This window comes from Sapajus apella, unplaced genomic scaffold, assembly GCF_009761245.1.
Source record: "Sapajus apella isolate SASKATOON/1434 unplaced genomic scaffold, GSC_monkey_1.0 scaffold55, whole genome shotgun sequence".
NCBI lineage: Eukaryota > Metazoa > Chordata > Mammalia > Primates > Cebidae > Sapajus > Sapajus apella.
The window spans coordinates 3,399,670-3,421,795 of NW_022436995.1; the positions used below are offsets into that span (position 1 = coordinate 3,399,670).

Genomic DNA, 22,126 nt, shown 5'->3' on the forward strand with positions numbered 1-22,126 from the left:
ATATCAAAAAGTTGATATCATATAGTGAAATTATACTAATCACTTGAGATTATTTTTAGCCTAAAATAAAAACAATCACATACTAATGTGTTGTCAATGATGTGCTTTAAAGTAAAAACTATTATTTTTTAAACTCAGGCATGTTTGTCAGAAATGTTTTGCTGATGAATCTGAAACAAGATTAGAAAAAATACCTTAACAGGCCACAAAGGCTATATTATTTTAGCACTATGGAGTTATAGTGATGGTAACATATTCAGTCCTTCATTTCCCTGAAAAATGATACCATTTGTATGCAATCCTGCAGCAATCCTGTTTAAGTAAAAAATAATCTACTCATAGCCATATAATTATATCTCTAGCTACAGATACGTGCATATGTGCAATATATACATTGACTTCATATGTGAAGTCAATACATTGATTGGTTATGTGACTTAGTCCAAAACAAACCGGTCAAAACAGCAATTTGTTTAAAATAGATCAAATGGTTAGTCTTTATTTTTTAAACTTCAGCTGGTGATATCTTCTTTAACATGTTTTAGATTTATATGAATACAATTACAATGAAAAGATTGCAATAATGCAATGAATGTTCTGTTGAAGTTTTTAACCAGATTCATTTACCTTATTTAGCAATGTTTTTAAACTTTCATATGTCTTTTATTTTTAATGAGAATTGATTAGACATTCAGATGAAGAATAAAACCTCAAAATAATGGAAAGAGATGTGATGAGTCATTTTATACGTCAACTTGCCTAGGTTATTATGCTGCCCATTTGCTTGGCCAAACATCAGTACTTGGAAGTTATTGTTTAGATGTAACTAATATTTTAATCAATAAATGTAGAATAAAACATATTCTTCATAATGTAAACAAGCTTAAAGTTGAAAACTTTAAGAACAGAGACTGAGGCTTCTGGAAAAGGAGGAATTCTATCCAAGACTGCAGCATAAAAACTCTGAGTTTCCATCAGGCTGCTTTGTGAAATTAGGATTCAAGACTGAAACATTAATTCTTACCTAAACTTCCATGCTACTGGCCTGCCTTACAAATTTCAAACTTGTCAGCTCCCACAATTGTGGGAGCCAATTTCTTAAAATACATCTCTTCTCTCTCTCCCCGCCTTTCTCTCTATACATATATATGTCATATATATATAATTTTCAATAGTGATTTTCACACCTGACTTTAAATAAAGACACATAAAACTTGATGTCTAGGTAACTCCCCATTTTCTAATTCAACATTCCAACAATTTTGGCTATTTTTCCTAGGAACACTGTTTCTTTAATTCAACAAATCACTATGACAAAGTTAAAATAAGCATCTATGAAAGAATAATAGAATACGTTTTTAAAATATCCACTTTCTACTAACTTTTTGGTTTTACTAATTTGTTGCTTTGAAACCATAAACTTTTATGAGAAATGAAGATTGCAGTAAAATGTCAGTGCTAGAGTAGACCTGAGAAAAATGTCTTCCAACTTCCTCATCTCAAAGTGATTGTTGCTCTAAGGTCATACAAATAACAGTCTCCCCATAAGGTGCTACATTTATATCATACTCAAAGAAAAACAATCATATATTATGTGGAATAAATATTAATAATAAGCACAAAGGTATTTGTTAAATAATTGAAGAAGAGGATAAATAAGGACAGTTTCTTTCTCCACTATTTTTTCAACTTAACAGAACAGTAATTCAGATCAACGTGCAAAGAATATAAAGGTGAATTTGATATTCAGAAATTTTAGAACATAATGTATGACATTTGCATTTCATTGCAAATTTTGGCTTAAATGGCTGACCAACAGTAAAAAATCATCCTTAAATAAATTTAAAAATATAAAACCATATGGATCTCAGTAATATAAAAATACAGATAATATTTATAAGAACCTATAAATAATATGTAAACCAAATGCAATGAATAAGGGTAAATGAAAGAGAAAATTAGGAGATTAGAACAGGAAGAGAACTGTTAATAGGAAAAAAATGGGAAAACAGAATAGATGCTTTATACATATAATTTATTTACTTATGTGTTTTGTATATGTGTTTATGATGTATAGTCTATATAGTAATAAGGATGACCAAAGAATGAAAAAGAAAGAAGAAAGAACATAATGGTGGAGAGAACTTAGCTTAGCACAAAGAAATCACTGTCACCACCCTATATGGCATTTTTAATTTATGTTTTTCTAAAGTAAAACACAAGCAAATACAATAATACAGCTAAAATAATTAGATATATTTATTGAAGACAGAATGAACAAAACAATTTAAAATGATATCCTATTTCTGAAACTATTCTCTTTTCAAAGAATGGATTTGTTTCATTGAAGGCAACAGAGTAAGATTTTAATGCCATAATATATCACATTAGTTTTTAATCACTCATATGTGCAACAACTTCCCTTTTTCTATTTTTATTGCATATCTGCTAGTTTACCTACTCCATCAATTTCTTGAAGAACACTTGTCATCTGGTTTATAACCCCTCTCTCTTACATGATTCCTGCTACCAAATGCCATGATTTCAATATGCTCATCAATACTACATCCATCCTCAGTAGCTCCATAATCCCTAATACCTTCTACTGAAAGGACAGTCACTTTCATTCCACCTCGGCAACACTGTCACAAGATTATTACTTCAACCTTAGGATCACACAAACACATCCTAGCTCTGAAATTATAAACCCAGATGGTTCTCCCTCCTCCCTCGGCCTCCCATCTCCTATTATTCCTCCGTCCTGCCTGGTGCACCTACTCATCAGACTGACCGAAGCCTTAGTGTGTTTCATAAGCCTCTCTCCTCCAAGTAAATGGCATGTCCTATGCTTCACAATAATTGTCTCAAATACGTAGAATTCGCTTCAGACCTCCAGCCCAGCTGTTGCTCATATTCTCAGCAAAATAACTTACTTTTTATTTTAGTATCAAAATGGACACAACAGATATCAACTCCTTCAACTTTCTAGCCACTGCCAGCCTTCTTTATCTGTTTCTTTTTCTATTTCCTTCTCTTCTATCTTTGTATTACAGAGTAAGATAGTTTTTCCTAAAGTTATCTGAGTTTTTATTCCAGTCCCTCCAGATTCTCAATTCCATCTAATACCCTCTCTACTTTATATCATTTATCTTTCTTTCCGCTCATCATCTGTAAAATGGGACTTGTACACATTTAATTATGCAAAATCCTGTACGTAAAGCACTTGACACAATGTACAGTACATATTAAATGCTATGAAATGTTATCTTTTAGTAGAATAGCAATAGTAATAGTGAAATAATTTTTATATACGTGAAGTATTTTACACCTAAATATAAACAAATTAAATAAATATGATATATCCCACTGCCTCTTCCTTTCACGGTTACTCTTTTTCTTATCATCCTTTATTGAGTTCTTATCATGTCATTCATCATTCTAAACCTTTTTATAGTTGTAAAACTTAAAATCCTTACAATGGACTTAACAATTTTGGGGGCAAATAGCAAGCACTTGATTAATGTTAGTAAAAGTAGTTGCAGTAATGATTAGATAACAACAACCGTATATAGCTATCATAACGGCCCTCTGATAAAGAGTTAAGGAAATTGCCCAGTTATAAACCTAGTAAAAGGTGGAGAAGTATGCTTGCAATTAGATTAACTCATTGACACATCTGTTTAACAATCCCTACCCTTGGAAGCTTTAGGCTAACTTCCTGATTTTTTTTTTTTTTAAATCCTGTTATCAGGCACCAACCTGTAAAGGTCACAATGCTGTCAATGACAACCATCCTTCTTGGAGCTTCTCCCTCCTCTCCTATAACCCTACCATGCCACTTGTCAACAGGAATTAAAAGCTGACCTTCCTGAGCTCCAACTCTGTGTCAGCCATTGAACCAATAACTATACAGGCCCTAATTTTATCCTTACAGCAATCCTGAGGGAGGAATTGTTATTATTATCTCCATTTTACAAATGAGCAGCATTAAGTTGCATGCGGTTCAGAAAGTGAAAATATCTGGATTATATGGTGACAAAATTTATAAAGTGAAAAAGTATAAACCCAGGATGAGAAGCCAGCAGCCTGGCTCATGTTTGTACTCACAGTGATGCTCTAATGACCTTAGTGTCCAAGTTAATAGCATATAACTGATACTGAATACATGCTTGTGGAACAAATGTTTATACTAGAGAATTATTATGATAGCTAAATGCAATGTTAAGGAAGATCTTTGAAGTACTGGAAAATAACTTTTCTTTCCAGTATTGGTGTTTTAAATGCCTAAAAAGAGTTTCCAGTTCTTCAATTTGAAGCGAAAGGACTTGTACTGATGGTCTTAACATTGACCTAGACATTTAAAAAGGAGAGGAGGCTAAGCAATTACAGATCCTATCATGAACACCGCCCGGGCACTCTGCAGTTACAGGCATGCAGGTATTTCTTATGTAGCTATAACAAGATAGAGGCATTTCATGAGTCTAACATTGGGCACTAGTTTCCCCAAAGAGATCACTCTTTAAAAAATACATTTATAGGTGTCAGGGTGAAGGTAAAGCTGGGAGGTCGAGAGGGAGGGCCTGTCGGGGATTAGAGAACAGGGGTGCTATTTGCCATGACATGGGACTTGATGACAGATGGGGAAAGAGATTCGCTATGTGGGTCCTGAAAGGAAGAAAGAAGGAGAAGTATGCAGGATGAAAGGTGCCAGGAAGACACAGAATGTTTGAATACACTGAGGGAACACAGAAAACTAGGATCAATGATTCCATCAGATCCAAGTAAAGCTTTTGGTATTGCTGGGAGCCTCAATCATATCTGGGCAATTTTCATCTAAGTTTGCTGAGTTCATGGAGGCTGGGTGGTAGAGGAGTTTTGGTGTAAAATCAAATGGCGCCATGCTTTATGATTGGTCCAAGCAAGATTGCACAGTGACAGCGAAAGAGAAGTAGAAGCCCAGAAAGCAGAGGGTTTTGTAAACCAGGGTAATTTTCAGAAACCCTGAAGGAAGGCTGTGGACTTTGACAGAGTATTAAAATGACATACCTAGTTTTGATTCAGGAGATCTGGGCTTAGACCAAAAAATCTTTTTAAATCACAAGAGATTAGGATATATAACCAGAGATAAAACCCACAATATAATTTCAGAACTATGAGAAGGAAACTTCTCCAAAAACAATTCCTGAGGATACACTCTAATCGCAACAGAGCAGATACATGTCTTTGGGGCCTTTAGGCAAGGTAAGAGAAGTCGTGAGATCTGACAGATGTCAATAAGAAAAATTAGAGTTGGCACAGAATAATATTTAGAATAATATTTAGAAAAGTACAAAGATGAAAAATCCAAACAGAATTAGAAATGAGCACATACATAGTGAATATTTTGAAAGAATGATTAAATCTTAATTGAAAGGCTTAATTAACATTTTATGCATACTAAGACTGGAGTCATTCTACCTTGTTTTATCTACGTTACAGTCAGTATTACCAACATTACCATTCTTGTCTTAGAACAACGCTATGTGTTTACCTTGCAAGAGAAGATATATGGTAGACAAAGCTGAATGGAAATTGACTTACCGTGGGGGAGAAAATTAAGCAGCAAAAATTTAGTGAAATGTTTATTATAAAGTTATGCAGAAAACGTATAATATATGCATATATGTCTTTCAAGTAAAATAAAACACAAATTCAATGGGAAAGGAAATCCTGAATTAGAAGTGAAAAACTATAATCTTATCTCTAAAAAGGTTAATGCACTTACTGAAAAAGTATATGATAATCAGTTACCTCATTTTAGGTATACTTTTGCATTCTCTTCTAAGCTAGAATACAGAAACTGTATTTATGGTTTTATTGTTTTTTGTTTTATACAAAAATGTATTATCTCATTACTCTAATTCTCAGGAGTTGCAACACCTTCATACCTTGTATTATTTTATTAAGACTGGAACTTCAAAAAGGTGTGCTCACGGAATGAATTAGCTTGTTGACAATAGTTTACAACAGTTCAGATTCACAGGGAATTTGTTATTCGCTATGTTATTAATAAAACATGTGATTTGCTAAATAAGATGCTAAAAAGGAAAATGTACTAGTTTTCTATTTTTGATATTGAGTTTTTCTACTACTGACATTATATATTCTAAAACAATTTCACTAGGTACCAATTGTGGGTACATAGTTACAAGACTTAATTTATGATTCCTATTTTTTGCCAACAACATGCTGTGAAGATTTGAACAACTTATTTAAAATTGGAGTCGCCTAAGTCAAAAATATAGAAAAGGCTTCTATTGATTGCTTTCTCTCTCAGCTCCTTCTTTACATGTATACTAGCAAATTTTTGTCAAATGACAAACCATAAATATACATATGTAGTTTTTCTCTGTATGTGTATATATGTGCGTGTGTATGTATGCATATACATGTAGCCCCATTCTGTCAGAAAAATACCTCCCTCTCACCTAGAATTTCTAAGTTAACTCTTTCTTGACGACTTCAATACTTTCTTTGATCATGAAGATCTTTAATGACTATTTCTTCCCCTCAACTTCTGTAATACATCTTCCTTGTGCTTATGACCTTATGTCTATTCTTACATGTCAAAGAGTCTATAATTTATTATTGGGTAGATAATATGCTGTATACATTTTAATATCTCCAAGCCTAATGGGTACTTAGAAAATATTTATTGGTATATTATTAGCATTATTCAGAACTTTCTTAGAAAAATAAATATATGTTTAATAAAGGTCTATTTTTTCTTCCATGCTACAAAACACACTTAAAAATCTTTATTCTAGATAACTTTTTTTTTTTTTTAGACGGAGTTTCGCTCTTGTTACCCAGGCTGGAGTGCAATGGCGCGATCTCGGCTCACCGCAACCTCCGCCTCCTGGGTTCAGGCAATTCTCCTGCCTCAGCCTCCTGAGTCGCTGGGATTACAGGCATGCACCACCATGCCCAGCTGATTTTTTGTATTTTTAGTAGAGACGGGGTTTCACCATGTTGACCAGGATGGTCTCGATCTCTTCACCTCGTGAACCACCTGCCTCAGCCTCCCAAAGTGCTGAGATTACAGATAATTTCTTCTTAATGTGAAATACCCTTTCAATAGAAAAGAATTCATCATTAAAGAAGCTAAAACTTTTAAAGATAATTTAGGATGTTTCATCCAATTTTTTTCACTTAGAAAAAAAACAACAACAAACTTAGACCTATGAAAGTCAAGTCTCTTTGTTAAATTCACAATTTTGCAAGTCTCTGGGCTAACACAAGAAGAAATGGAACCATGATCTCCTAATCTTAGCTCAGCATTTCAGCTACTACAGCAAGTATCTTAACTCTGCTATGCTGGATTCTACTCTCTGATGATATAACCGTGCTGGTTTTGTTTACCTCTGTGTTCACAGGACTGAGTCACACAAAATCTGCCACACAGAAGTCATTTGATAATTGTTTGTTGAATGAATACTGAATGCTTCACTATATACTACACCATACGAAGTAGAATTTTACTCCCACAAAGGGCACTATTCAAAAGCATTGTTTTCCAGATCTCACTCTTAACACTGAAAACACTGCTGTTCACAGACAGAAAAAAGAAAAGACAGAGTTAATTTTCTAACTCTGGGTTTTCCAACCAAAACATACTGCCCCCTCAGAGAACTGCCATTAAGATTACTAGTCACTTGCTCTCTTTTTCCTAATATACATATGGACACATGCCATCATATCTTTGCCTGAATGCTTGCTTTGAGGAAATTTATGAGAACACATTTTTTAAGCAGTATGATCACAGACTTTAGCTTAAAATATATAGGGAGGCCAGGCCTTGTGGCTCATGCCTGTAATCACAGTACTTTAGGAGGCTGAGGCAGCAGGATCTCTTGAGTCCAAGAGTTTGAGACTAGCCTGGTCAACATAGTGAGACCTCATCTTAAAAAAAAAAAAAAAATTAGCCAGGCCTGTTGGCGGCTGCCTGTAGTCCTAGCTACTCAAGAAGCTGAGGTGGGAAAATTGCTTGAGCCCAGGAGATCAAGCCCAGGAGATAGAGCTAGGATCATTTCACCGCATTCTGGCTCTGTCTCAAAAATAAATATAAAACGAAATAAAATAAATATATAGGTAGGGCTAGGTGTGCAGTGGCTTACACCTGTAATCCCAGTACTTTGGGAGGTGGAGCTGGGAGACTCGCTTGAGGCCAGGAGTTCAAGAGCAAACTGGGCAACATGGCAAGACTCAGTCTCTATAAAAAAAAAAAAAAAAAAAAACATAAAATTAGCCAGCCATGGCAATGTGCACCTGGAGTCCTAGCTAGGCACGAGGCAGAGGTGAGACAATCACTTGAGCCCACAACTTCAAGAACACAGTGAACTATAATCACACCATTGTACTCCAGCCTGGGTAACATGGTGAGAACTTGTCTCTAAAAAAAAAGGACAGACGACAGATGATAGATGGTAGATGATTGTTAGACTATTTCTTAGAATTCAGAGATCATAAAAATGGGTCCACAGGTCTAAAGGAGGAGGAAGATAGAAAAATCAAATGCACATTTTAAAAGAGATAGCATCAAACAGTTTGTTTTTATCTCCGGTGCTCTTTAGTAATTAAGCCACGTGTATTTCATATACCTTATTATAAGTTTGTCACTGAGTTGTTCATTGGTTAGAGTTATAGTAAATAATGACATAAGGTGATCTCTATTCTGCAGGCGTTTACAAGACCCTTTGGGAGAACAAAATGTATAGCAATGAATATGGGGGTCAAGAAGTGTGACAGAGGATGGGGGGCAGGGAGGTGAGGTCATAGGATGTTGCTTTAGGAGGATGAGCAATTAAATTTCAACATAACAGGAGAAAAAATGAGCAGAGGGGCTTGGATTTTTATTAATCAAAAATAGAATAAATTTTTAGCGGGAAGTACTGTGTGAGCATTAAATTTAAGGAAGATTGATCTGGCAAAGATATGCAGAATAAATTTAACGAGAGAGCTATTACTGAGGGAGAGGTCTGCTGGGGGGACCTTCTGCGGGAACCAGGTGTGAAGTGATGAGAGACTGGAATAAGATAGTGAAAGTGGTATTAGAAAATACAATTTGTTCCCCTTTCTCTATTTTAGCTCATTCTGAAAACTGGAAAATATTTCTAAAAGCTTTTTTTCCCACATGTTCTCTTCTACATTTAGAATATAGCACTTAGGGATGGACACCTGAAAACGTTTGAAACAAATCCTTTATTTCATTCACAGCCATCTGGATGTCTTGATTGCATATCTGCCTCAGCGCTGCTTCATGAAACACAGAGTTTTATATTCTAAGCCTGGTGACAAACTCAAGTGATCATGAATAAAAACACTGCACTGCCCTCTAGTAGGGTGCAGATATTTTCACTTCACTTTCAGTTTAAGGGATTGAAAGTAGGCTGCTTTTCAGATATTTCAGTATTTCATGGATCAGTCACACCAGTATGTTTCAGAAGTGAAGACATATTAAATTTTTCCCTCTATCAAGAGAAAACAGAGCTAAGATTTTGAAAATATGAAGTATAGAAGCAAGGTCAGATGTACTCTCTGATACCCTTTTTTAAAAATCATTTCCTTCAATTGTCAAAGGGAAAAAATAAATTCTTGCCTTGAAGTTTGAGGTAGAAATCATTTCAATTTTAAAGAGATTCTTATTTTGTAGAAATCTCCTGGGTTTTTTATTCTCTGAGAATCCTTCTACTTTATCCTATAATGCCAGTCAACAACAGATATTTCAAATTACTCGACCTGACTCACGGTATAGACCAAACTGCAGAAGCAAAGGTCGCCAGGTTCTCTTGACAGGGTTATTTGATAGTATAATATATTCTGAGAAAATTCAGACAAAGTTTGGCCTCAAGTGCTAAATAAGTAAACAATAATTCACCATTCAATATTTTACTTTATCTTCTGTGTGACTCAGAATTTGCTGTATTTTTAAATAAGTAGGAAGAAAAAACATATTAAGCATCCTCCGTTTTTATATTCAAACCATTTTATAAGCTCACCTTACTTGTACAAATTATATTTCTTCTTCAAATATGTTTTAAATGAAATGCATATGCCATATAGAGTTGACAGTGGCAGACTTTGCCCTCAGGGAGAAAGCTAGATTCAGAGGGCTCACGAACTGACTGAAGGTCAGAACGCTGGATGCCAATCTGCATTCTTTGGCTGACTCAGCAGGTACCTCTGCCTGCCACTTAAACTTTGGCTAGGGAATCCCACCCAGATCATGGTCTGTGTTCTTAAGGGCCTTTTATTCAGTTTAACCAATAGATTTATCTCTTTTAAATGACAGACAAAATTTATAAATATTTTTTAGATAAGGAGAACCTTTACCGAATTTAAATGTGAACATTTATAAAAATATACTGGCAACAACAAGAGCAAAATTACAAACACAGCTGTACATTTGAACAGCCTTCTATCTTTATGAAAAACACTACAAGCTTTCAGTTAATACTTTTGCTCAGGAATGGTTATTACTAGAGTAACAACCTTGAAATTAAACACACACCAATGTAATGATTATATCCATTTCATTGACTTCCTTAACATATTTAGTGAGAGGACTTTCTATTTAACGTCATGCATCACTTTGCCCTTAGTATTTTTAATGTCAACAAACTTTAAATTTAGACTTACCTAATTTTTACCCAAGATATTTTTACATCGATTTTTCATATCTCCAAGTGATTATAAGGTTCTACAGGGCAAAGGCCTTGTATTTTTGTTCTATCTTTCACCAGTAGTCCGTGTAGACTGTTTTTCACAGTGTAGACTGTCAGTTAACATTGCAAACTAACAGATGAATTGAAGTGGCCTTCCAAGCCCTCCAGCTCAGAAGGCTCACACAATGTCTGAGACTTTCAGAATCAGATTCAATGAAAGACCTAAAGGCAACAGGAACCGGTGCAGAGCAACTGAGGGAAAGCTGCCAGTTGCCATTCTGATTGTGTATTTGTGAATTTCAGGAAGACTCCAGTAGGTGCTCTGTGAATGCATCTTAAGAGGGCGCAATTGACCAGTACTGAATGGATAATAATTGAGATAGGACTAAACTGATTTAAAAGTAATTCTTCTCTAATGTCCTCTGAACAAGAATCAGTAAACAGGTATGTAATAGGATTTTCCACAAAGCTCTTATTAGGAACTCTAATACTATTTGGAAATTAGATTGGTTGTGCATCCCGCCAGTAAATAACACTGATGATAAGCAAGCACTCTTCATCTGTATCACTCATAAAACTGCAAAATCCTGTCTCAAATTTTATTAATAAGGCAATTAGCATGACAGCAACTCATTTTAATAAGTATTCTGATTGCTGCATCAAACAATATTAAGACCTTCCAAATCCAAGGCTGATGTTTTGGGAGGATGGGTGGTGGGTGAGAAAATTATGCTTAATAGGATTTACATGAAGGATTAGTTTTTTCCCAGGGTTTGTCATGTTTCTAGAATTCCCATTCGTCATTCTAGCCCTTTTCCTAAACTCTTCTGTCCAAAAATCATGTTGATGGTTCCAGTAAAAATATATTCAATGTCAATAATTTTTAGCTGTATGGCTTATAATTCTTTCTAATGCAGGTAAGCTGTACTTGTAGAATAAAATGATAATGTTATACTAAGATCCCAGGTGAAAATGCAATAAATAAGTCTATCAGACAAGGACCAAAAATATCACTGTCTGCTCTGAACATAATGAAATGCAGCAAGCTACCTAAGTGAAACTGAAGTAAAGGATATGCTTCAGAAATAAGAATGCTTACAACGTGTTTAATGGATCTTGGAAAAGAGTTGTCTCGTGTGAACAGTGTCTGCACACATAAAAACTTATTAAGCTAATGCCTCTGAATCTAATTTCTTTTTGAATTAAAAATAAGTTTTAATCGAACCCTAACCTTTAAAGTTATATGACCTCTATTACCCTAGGAGTCACACAGTTATGGCTAGGAATAAATGAAATAAAATAGATGAATATACTTTTAGAAAGTTGTTTAAATATCCTCAAGAATCTTAAGGTAACAAATATATTTGGGAATAAGCACATCAAAATTCTATTAAACCACTTTTTTTTCTACGTAGGATATACTCTTTCTTCCTCTAAAGATAGATCTTAGGGTTCTCAGTAAGTGGCCGTCGCTTTTTAGAGAGGACAAATGAAGCAGTATCAATATTAGGAGAATGCTAACTCTTATCAGTGGTTCTACAGTTATAAAATTACAATTCCAGGGGCTGGGGACAAGTGGCTCATGCCTGTAATCCCAGCACTTTGGGAGGCTGAGGCCAGAGGATTGCTTAAGGCCAAGCATTTGAGACCAGCTTGTGCAACATAGCAAGACTCCACCATGCATGCCTGTAGTCCTAGCTACTCAGGAGGCTAAGGCAGGAAGAGCCCTTGAATCCAGGAGTTCAAGGTTACAGTTAGCTATGATTGCACTGCTGCACTGGAGCTTAGGCAACAGAGCAAGACCCTGTCTCTAAAAAAAGGAAAAATATATAATTTATTTATTTTGCATCTTACATAAATGGCAGATCATCATTCATGTGGTAAAAACACTGGCAGTAAAAATTCAACATAATTACGACATAATTAACAGTCTTTCAAATTAAGCTGTAATTTCTCCTCCAAAACCACTATCTTAACCGCTAGTCCATATACTCTGATGGTTTATTCTCCCTTATTTTGTGCCTTTAATCAAATTTCTCATCCATTAAAAGATAGCTTTGGTTTTCCCCACTACTCTGTTAAGAACAGTGAGGGGTCTGATATTTTTCCCTACTTGCTGGCTAATAGGTTAGCCTGCCAAAGTTTCATGGATTTCATGGATGCAACCAAAAACACAAGACTTCTGGGTCTGAGAGAAAAGATGTCATTACTGAAGCTTTAAAGGTATGTGCTTCTTGTTTTTATAAGTCCCCCGCCCACCTTAATTTTCATAGGGACAATGTGTGGGGCAGCCCAGGTGAATGCCATGCACACCACTGGTTTTTGACACAGTTAAGGGACCCTGAGCTCAGGAAGCTCCCCATCTTATAAAGGTCCTGCAAGAAAGCCTGCCCCGTCTTTGCCCCTGAGGTAAACATCATCTTCCCTATCCTGGTCAAGAAAACAAATCTGCCCTCTTTCCTAAAGGCAGACACCGTCTCTATTGTCCAAGGCTATTGGTTACGCAAACATTCTTGAAAAAGACAATTCAGGACACAGCTGTCAAAAGACGTGTAGAAATGCCAGAGAGAATTCTCTTTTAAAACTCATCCTTAAAACTGCAATGTAAATCCGACTTCTTTTATAAGAGGCCACAATAACCTTTTATTTCCAGCACTATATTTTGCACCATTAGCATATCATTCACTGTTGTTTGGCATAATTTATGTTATTAACCTTACTGCTTAACATTTGTATTCCATTTAAATGAATTAAATTTTCACTTTGTCTCATTAAGTAGTTAAAACTAATTGAAGGTACAAATTATTTAGTAAGTTCCCTTTGAGCTTCACAAAATTTAGTGGAGCTGTATTTTGAATAGGCACTCAATGAATGACAATAAAAGTCAAAGTTATTTTTTAAAATATTTAATTCTAAATAACATGTAAGAAAATTGTAGTGGAAATTAACCTGAAGAATTTTATTCTAAAAAGTTTAGAAGGAAAATTGTTATCAGAATGTAGTACCAACATTCCCTGTGCTATTGCCTATCTTTCATATAGGAGATAATATGTTTTTAGTCAACTTTGTTTGGTGTCAAATATCAAGGAATACCAATTCTTATGAATAAATATAGTGTGAGTGTAACTATAGTTTTAAGTTTTAGAATTAATAATGATCTTCTGCTAAAATTTGAAATAAAATCAGTTTTGACTTCAGGAAGTTTAATAACAAGAACCTCCATGGTAAAAATCTTCAATCTATATTTTATTAATTTTTTAAAATTGAATTATGCAAGTGCACAGTTGTAAAGGCCAAATAATTATACATCAAACAACTTTAAGTATTTCCAATACCTGGAGGCAAACTTTTCTAATGAACCTCTTAACTACTTATAAATGGTTTTGCCTTCATATACGGAAGTGTTTAACTTCTATTTATAAACTTAATTTACATTTTCACATTGTCTTACTGAATTATTGAACAAAGGAAGCATTTAACTCTTATACTAACCCTGTCCTATCCTCTCTCTCTCTCTATAGCAAGTGTTTGGTTAAGTGTTGTTATCATGACTAGGCAAGCAATCTTTACAGCTGAACCTTGTAGTATATTGATTACCTTTCATTTCACACAGCTTTTTACATTCCCTTAATAACTCACATATTTTGTATGCTCAATTTTGTATCCACCTATCATTGCCATATTACTAACCTTTCGATGAGAATTAGTCCCTAAAATATCAGGTAAGCATCATCATTCCAGCCAGGTATAACTATTGTCGTGCCATCCTGCTTTCTTACTCTGAAATTAACTTCAATATTTTCCTATACATAGTCTCCTAGTTTGGGGATGATATTTCTTCCTCTTTTTTTGTTTACTTCTTAAGTTTGGTGGAAAATAGATCAAAGTAGTATCCTCAGCAAGAGTGTATCAGCCAAAAATCATTGAAATCTTATGGGTCTAAAATGTCTTTCTTCTTCTTTGATATATGAAATAAATAGCCTGGCTTTACAGAAGATTCTAGTTGAAATAATTTCCCTTCAGAATTTCAAAAGCTTTACTCAGTTGACTACTAAACCAGAATTCAACTGTGCATACCTGTGCCATTTTGATTCCTAATTCTTTATATGTGACCACTTTGGAAAAAATAAAAACTCTTTGGACAGTTTTAAGATCTTCATTTTGTTCCTAATGTTTTGAAGTTGCAAGCTGACACATGTATTGGTGAAGATTTAATTTACTCCATTGTGTTAAAGATCCAGTGGTAGCTTTCTAATTAAAAACACATGTCCAACTCTAAGAAATTCTTAAAAAAAAAAAAACACTTTGACTTTATCTGTGTGGAACTATTATTATTCACGTTAGGACAGCTAGATTAACACTCTAATTTTCTTATCTTCTTTCTTATGTAGTACCCACTTGATTGTAAAATTCTTGTACCATTTTTACTGTTTTATTTTTCAGCCCTTCTACTTATTTTTATGTTATCACTTTTAATAATGTAAGAGCTGCTATTTTATATTCTCTGAAAGTCCCTTGTTTGTATTTTCCTGTTCGTGTTACATGAAAGCATTATTTTCCCTTTTTCTCTGAGAATACTAATTGTATTAGTCTATTTTCATATTGCTATGAAAAAATGCCCAAGACTTGGTAATTCACAAAAGAAGGAAGATTGACTCACAGTTCGGCATGGTTGGTGAGACCTCAGTAAACTCACAATCACGGCTACGGCAAAGAGGAAGCTAGGTGCCTTCTTCACAAGGCAGCAGTGCTAACCAAGGAGGGAAAGAGCCCCTTCTTCACAAATAGTAGGAGCCTTCTTCACGAGGAAAAGGGCAAGGGAAGAGCCCCTCAAAAAACCATCAGATCTCGTGAGAACTCAATCACTATCACAAGAACAGCATGACTCAATTACCTCCACCTGGTCTCTCCCTTGACACGTGTAGATTATGGAGATTACAATTCAAGATGAGATTTGTATGGGCCTGGGGGAAACCATGTTCAGACACTCAGAAGATACTCAGAAGTGATTTTCCCAAACCCAAAAAAGGAATTGTAATTGGTTAGCTTTTGATTAGACATATTTGCATAAATAACCAAATCAGATTTGGGAAATTTAGGTCACAGTGTGCTTATAAAATCTACCAGGCTGTAAATATATTTTATCAATAAATTATATTTCCTAAAACTCTTGGAATGCTTTTACAATTCTTAAATGATAAAATATAGGTCCTACAAATTGAGGAACATAATTATAATAATTTTTCAAACTGTATTCTTAACACAGTAAAAAAATGCATTTGGTAGTTCCTTTATAAAATCTATGCAGCTTAATATTTTCTACTAAATTGTAGAAAATTATATGAGAAAAAGTTGCCAGTGAAGATACATAAACTTTCTCAAAGTAATCAAAATATTAACATAGCTATTATAAAGATTTCAAAGTATCTATCTAAAGAAAGTCATCTCATTTTATATTATTCACCATTGTGTCAAGTTCCTTTCCTGAAACTAAATTTCCTCATCAAAATAATGACTGGTTACCACATAATGTTATTTTAGGAAGGTTTTAGCTCTAAAGGTAGAAACTTGTATCAGAACATGGGATTTAATGAGAGATGTCCATTTTCACTATTATAAAAACTCTATAAGACTAAAGATACATTATATTAATGCATTATGTGTTAATTATACATCAATAGCTTACGGGGCTGATTTTAGAGACAATCTATAACAAGGGATTCAAGAATAAATTATAACATTATTAATTATTATTTTTGTTAAATCCAAGTCATAGTCTGCCTCAGCCTGGTGTTTTAAATATATTTTTTACTGCCAATTTTGCATGAACGTATTTTGTTTTTATGCATATCCTGTTTCCACATTCTACCACATTGAAAGTTCCACATGTGAAATCAGTTTAGAAAAAGAAAGAGAAACCTACAATGCAGTGGATGATTTTAAAGGCATGATTCCAAACACAAAAAAAGATCCTATTCTTTTTAGCATTTCCTAGAATAAAGCAAAGTACCCAAAATATATTGTCATTCACTTGCTTATAGTTTATATAAATGAATATCTATTCAATTAAGCTGTCCAACATCCAATCAAAATTAGAGCACAAATAAATCTTAAAGACTGTAATTCAACTTTAGACACCAACATTGCCAAATTTAAACAAAACGTGAATATGCTAGTTGTGTCCTTAACAACAATGATAAAGCATGTTTTAAACTATAGAAATTCAGGTAGAGAAAAGGTACTTGAACCTAAAAACTCTGATCTTCAATCAAGGTTATATTTGGAGCACATGGATTTCTTTGATAGGTCTAGTGGTCTCTATTAAGTATTCATACCACTCAAAGCATTTTTGAAAATTTACTATCTAAATAAATTTATTCAAACCCTCAAAAATAGGCATAACTCCTTTAAATGTATGTTTACATCTGCATAGTAGAAAGACCTCTGGAGCTAAAAGTAAGGCATTCTCTGGGGATTTTATATTAGAGCTATGTCATGTTTATTTATATAGTCTAGAACTTAACATCATGTTATTTTCTCAAATGGCATAATTTTAGACAGCTTGTTAATAAATCCTAGTCACCAAAGAAGTACTGAAAACAGCACTTCAACATGGTATGTATCACAATGATATTTCACTGAAATAACATAAAACAAGATGCTTGTCAAGTCCAGATTGCATGAGAAAAACCCCAAAGGAGGTCAAAGAAGAGGAAGGTAACAAACAGATATCTTCAGGCATGGTTGAATGGAAGATGAGTCAAGCCTTAGAAGGCTAGCAGGGTTTGGGAAACCCGGAGAGGGCAGTGCTATTGTTTCCAGTAAGGTGTGCCATATGAATGAGATACTTCGGTACAAGCCAGTCTACACAGCAAGAGATATGAGGAGGTAGAAAGGAGAAGGGATAATGCAGACTAGCAACGAAAAGGCTCTCTAATAAAAGGAAAAGAAAAATATCTTTTAAGTCTTTAAAAATGTGAATTTCCCCTTTTATAACTTGCTAAACCAGCAATACTTTTTTTTAAATTATCAGACCTATTATTGTAGAAATGCAAGTCAAAATCCCACGTTCAAAACCTTTGGAGTATGTGTTTCAGAAATTTTCAGATTTTAGAAAGATAATATACAACACATGCTATCTACTATATAACACACTTAGCTGGATCTTTGGCTATATCGTGTAATACAACACATTTCCTGGGCAAAACGTGATTATTCTAAGTATGGTAAATAAAGAGTGTAAAGCTTTTTTTCTATTTTTCTTTTTTCTTTTTTTCCATTTTATTCAAGTCATTTCAGATCAAATTTTGACACCACACTAGTTCACATCAAGTTTTGCTTACAAAAGTTACAAACATATTATACTCACTGACTTTCAGAACTTTTTTAGATTTTATAATTGTGTCTAAAGTATTGAAGAAGTGTATTTAAAATGTGATGGCCTAAAACTGCAATAACTAAAAAAGCAGAAGTATGTACTCTAGACTATTATATTACAAAAGTATTTAATTCATGTAAATTAAATTTAATCTAATTTAAAGTTATAGATGAACAAAAACACTGAAAATATTGAGTCAGGAAAAGGGAAAAAATGAGCTCTATTATTTTGGGAAGTATGCAGGTATGGTCATCCCGCGCACCCATAATAATAATGAAAGGGTGACACGGGATGAAAATTTATAAATTACGCCGAGGGATAGGGGGCAGGGTGCCTCAGGAGATAGAAGATACTGGAGAGGATGAAACGAGGAGGAGGAAGAGGAGGAGGAAAAGCAGGAGGAAAGCAGGTATCTGAATGTGGAAAGCAAATTACAAATGCTGCTTTATCACCCATTTCTCAGTCACCTGAGCAACTAAATGAGATTCAGCAGAGCATCCGACAAATAGACCACATGTAATTTCAAGCCCTTTCTTACCTATGTAACACGCTGTCCTGCACTGAAAGAAAGGAAAGGGGAAAGAAAGGAAGATAGGAAGAAAAACAACATCTTCTCACTTGTTACTTATATCTAAATTACTTTAAAAAAAGGACCTTACAACATAAGAGACTTACATAAAATGCAAATTCTTGTGAAAACATAATGAAATGATTAAAAAAAAACCTGGACAAAAGACCAAAATAAATGTAGGCCTTTGCTTTGTTTTTGTGGAGAAAGAAGCAAGGAGACCAAAAAGATTTAAAATATTATTGTCAGGAGCAAAATGCAGGAAAACGAGACTATCAACAAATCAACAAACACTTCTCAGGTAGCAAAGCATTGTCCAGGGTTGGTGCTGATTACTTTTAACAGAGTTGGACCATAAGCAGACTACACATAGTGATTTTTGGCCATTTAGAGGCCAATTCATAATGCTCTGCTTGTATGATGTGTATTTAAAAAAAAAAGAATAGCTGTATTCACATGTAGGTAAAATTAACAGACATAAGTTAAAAAACATATAGCATGACCCTATTTTAATAAAAATATAAAATGCATGTATATATTTATATATAAAGAACATATACGTGAAGACACTAGCAGTTATTGGTGGAATTACCAATGTGTATTGTCTTGTTAATGTTGTTCCTAAGTGTTCTATAATGGATATATATAAGTTATGAAAGTTTCTAGAGAAGATTCTTTCTTCAGAAATGTTTTAAGGGAGCTATCATTATTTTATAGCGTTTTCATTCTCAACTAATCAGAACTATGGTTTTTGGGAAAACCATAGACTTATAGGACAAAAGAAATCCATACTAGGCTTAATGATAGTTTTCTCGAAAATTTACTTACAGTATACATCCACTCTGATTGACTTTATCGCTGGGGACCCCAAGCCATTCTCTGCTTTACAGTAATACCGGCCTCCTTGGTGTCGCTGAATATTTGTAATCCTCAAAGTCTCATTGAAGACACTTGAGTCTTGGAATCTGTCAGAGGCACTTCCTGCTGTTTTGGTCCACCTGATCTGAGCAAGCATCAACAAAGATTGTTACTTTAGGTTGGTTTTCCTACAGAGAAATCAAATAGCAATCACTCATTTGAAGAGTCTGCATTTAGAGCTTCTACATTGCCTCTCCTATCAAACTACTGACAAAAAGTTTAAGGTTGATGGACATGATTGAATCCAAAAAATGTTAAAAGTAATGTCATCATTGAACAGTGTGTGTAATTTGAAATCAAATGCATAGAATTCATCAATCGCCTAGTCAGTGTGGAGGACAATATAAACATAAAGGGCGTTAAATATCAGTAGTACATTGAAACTATAATTTTTCTTTTCATTGGGCATTTAAATTTGTTTTTCATATTTTCCAAACCTTGTAACATAATTTTACTTATTTAGTCCAAGTAGGTTCTCATTTTATTTTTGGACATGCCTCATTCTTTTGTTTGAAATTTCCTATTTGAGTTGAATACTTTAAACATAATACCATAATGGCTTATTGAGATTATACATAATTTTAAACACCTGGTTGTTTAAGAGGTTTTTTTTTCTTAATGGCTTTGCTGCAATAAGCCCACAAATGATTTGTCTATTTTGATAATTAGTATTCACTTTACATCAATAATTATTTTCAAAAAAATATGTAAACTTTTCAAGAACATTTCTAGTAAACTGCCAAAACACTTTGTATATCTAAAACATTTCATTATAAACACCACCATTCTTTTAAACACAGCTGTGCACAACAGACTTCGTTTCTGCTAGCAATAATGACTGGTATTCAACTCAACTTTTGTGTATTTTAGTGTATAAAACCTGAATAAAAAGCCACATGCTCATACTGTAAAGTGATACAAAATGGAAAGTAAAAATAATTTGGCTTTATTTCTCTTCATGTCCCTGCTATATATTTTAGTTTGTTTTAATTTTAAGGTTGAGAAACAGCTGACAGAAATCCTCTGGTCAAACACATGTGCTGAGGCATGGAAAATGAAGCCAAATACTGAATCATCAAAATGGAAATCCTATAATATTGCCAATATATACCTATTTTCGTACAAAGTTAATTAAAATGTATGATCTAATGGCATAAAAAGTAACTTTAAAAAGTTAGCCATATAATTATAATATCTGTATAAATATAATCATGTTTGTTTGCCCTTGTGAATGGAATCAAATGTTAAGGTATTAATTTTAAAAATCAGTAAATCACAAAAAGAAATATCAAATATTTATTCAAAACCTTCTATATATATGAAATACACAAAGAAGCAAATGGCATAATTTCTGATTTCCAGTAGTTTATAAATGCATTACTAAATGTCCCTAAGAAGCAAAGGAGAATTTTGTAAATAATGTCAAAAATGAAAGCATACTCATACTTTCATCTGGCAATTATCTGGTTAACATTTACAGTACTAACATATTTACAGAATAATGCATAGAAATTAGCCTACTGTGTGTGTAAAACTAATATTGGAAATGACATAAATGCTAAAAGATAGAGGTGGTTATAAATTGATCGACTCTAAAATTGTACTGAATACAGTCATTAGAAAAATTAAGATACAAAATATATTAATAAGTTTAAAAAGACAAGCAAGAAACAGAAGAGAATATTCTCATCTGTGTAAAATAGCATGTTTGTATTTATATGTGTACACATTACTCACATGTTTATTAAAATTACACAAGGAAACATACAAAACTCTGTAGATGGGACTGGGAGTGAAAAGAGGATAGTGAAATGTGTTCTTTTCTTAAGTTTTATTTTAAATTCTTATTTATACTTAATTTAGTTTACCAGAAGCAAATATCGTTTTTATTATAAATAAGTTTAAAAAATAAAACACCTTTGGGAGGCCAAGGAGGGTGTATCACCTGAGGTCAGGTGTTTGAGACCAGCATGATCAACATGGAGAAACCCTATCTCTATGAAAAATACAAAATTAACTAGGCGCGGTGGCACATGCCTGTAGCCTCAGCTACTTGGGAGGCTGAGGCAAGGGAATCGCTTGAACCCAGGAGGCGGAGGTTGCGGTAAGCCAAGATCCTGCCATTGCACTCCAGCCTGAGCAACAAGAGGGAAACTCTGTCTCAAAAAACAAACAAACAAAAAAGAAACAAAATTCTCAAATGAAACATAGGAAATAGAAAAGTAATCAACAGAAGTAGAAAGGAAGGTACATAATCACTTAGAAATTTTTCCCTCCCTTTTTATTCTCTACTTTTAAGAAATACTTAAAGAAAATATTCCTGAGTGGTAGAAAGATATAAATCTCCTCAATGGGAGAGTTTACCAAGTCATGTGTCTGATGAGAAAAGAAACCTCCATATATACTTCGATAAAAGCTGTGACCTCAAAGTCTACAAAGAAAATTGTTCAGGCTCCTGAGAAAAAGGAACAAACTTGTAATATCACAGGGCCCGCTCACTCCCTAATGTTAACTCTTTCCTTCTTTTTTTTTTTTTTTTTTTTTTTTTTTTTTTTTTTT

General features: G+C 33.8%; 1 protein-coding gene across 3 annotated transcripts in view; it reads right to left on the reverse strand.

Annotated features, from left to right (window-relative positions):
* Window positions 1-22,126, reverse strand: part of MDGA2 (MAM domain containing glycosylphosphatidylinositol anchor 2) — an 863,364-nt gene that overhangs the window by 372,634 nt on the left and 468,604 nt on the right. For 2 of the 3 annotated variants that reach the window (XM_032244515.1, XM_032244514.1), the window contains exon 3: window positions 19,478-19,652. In XM_032244515.1, the coding sequence (XP_032100406.1) occupies window positions 19,478-19,652 (175 nt within the window). The remainder of the gene's footprint in view (window positions 1-19,477; window positions 19,653-22,126) is intronic. The other variant, XM_032244516.1, reaches the window with a different exon arrangement.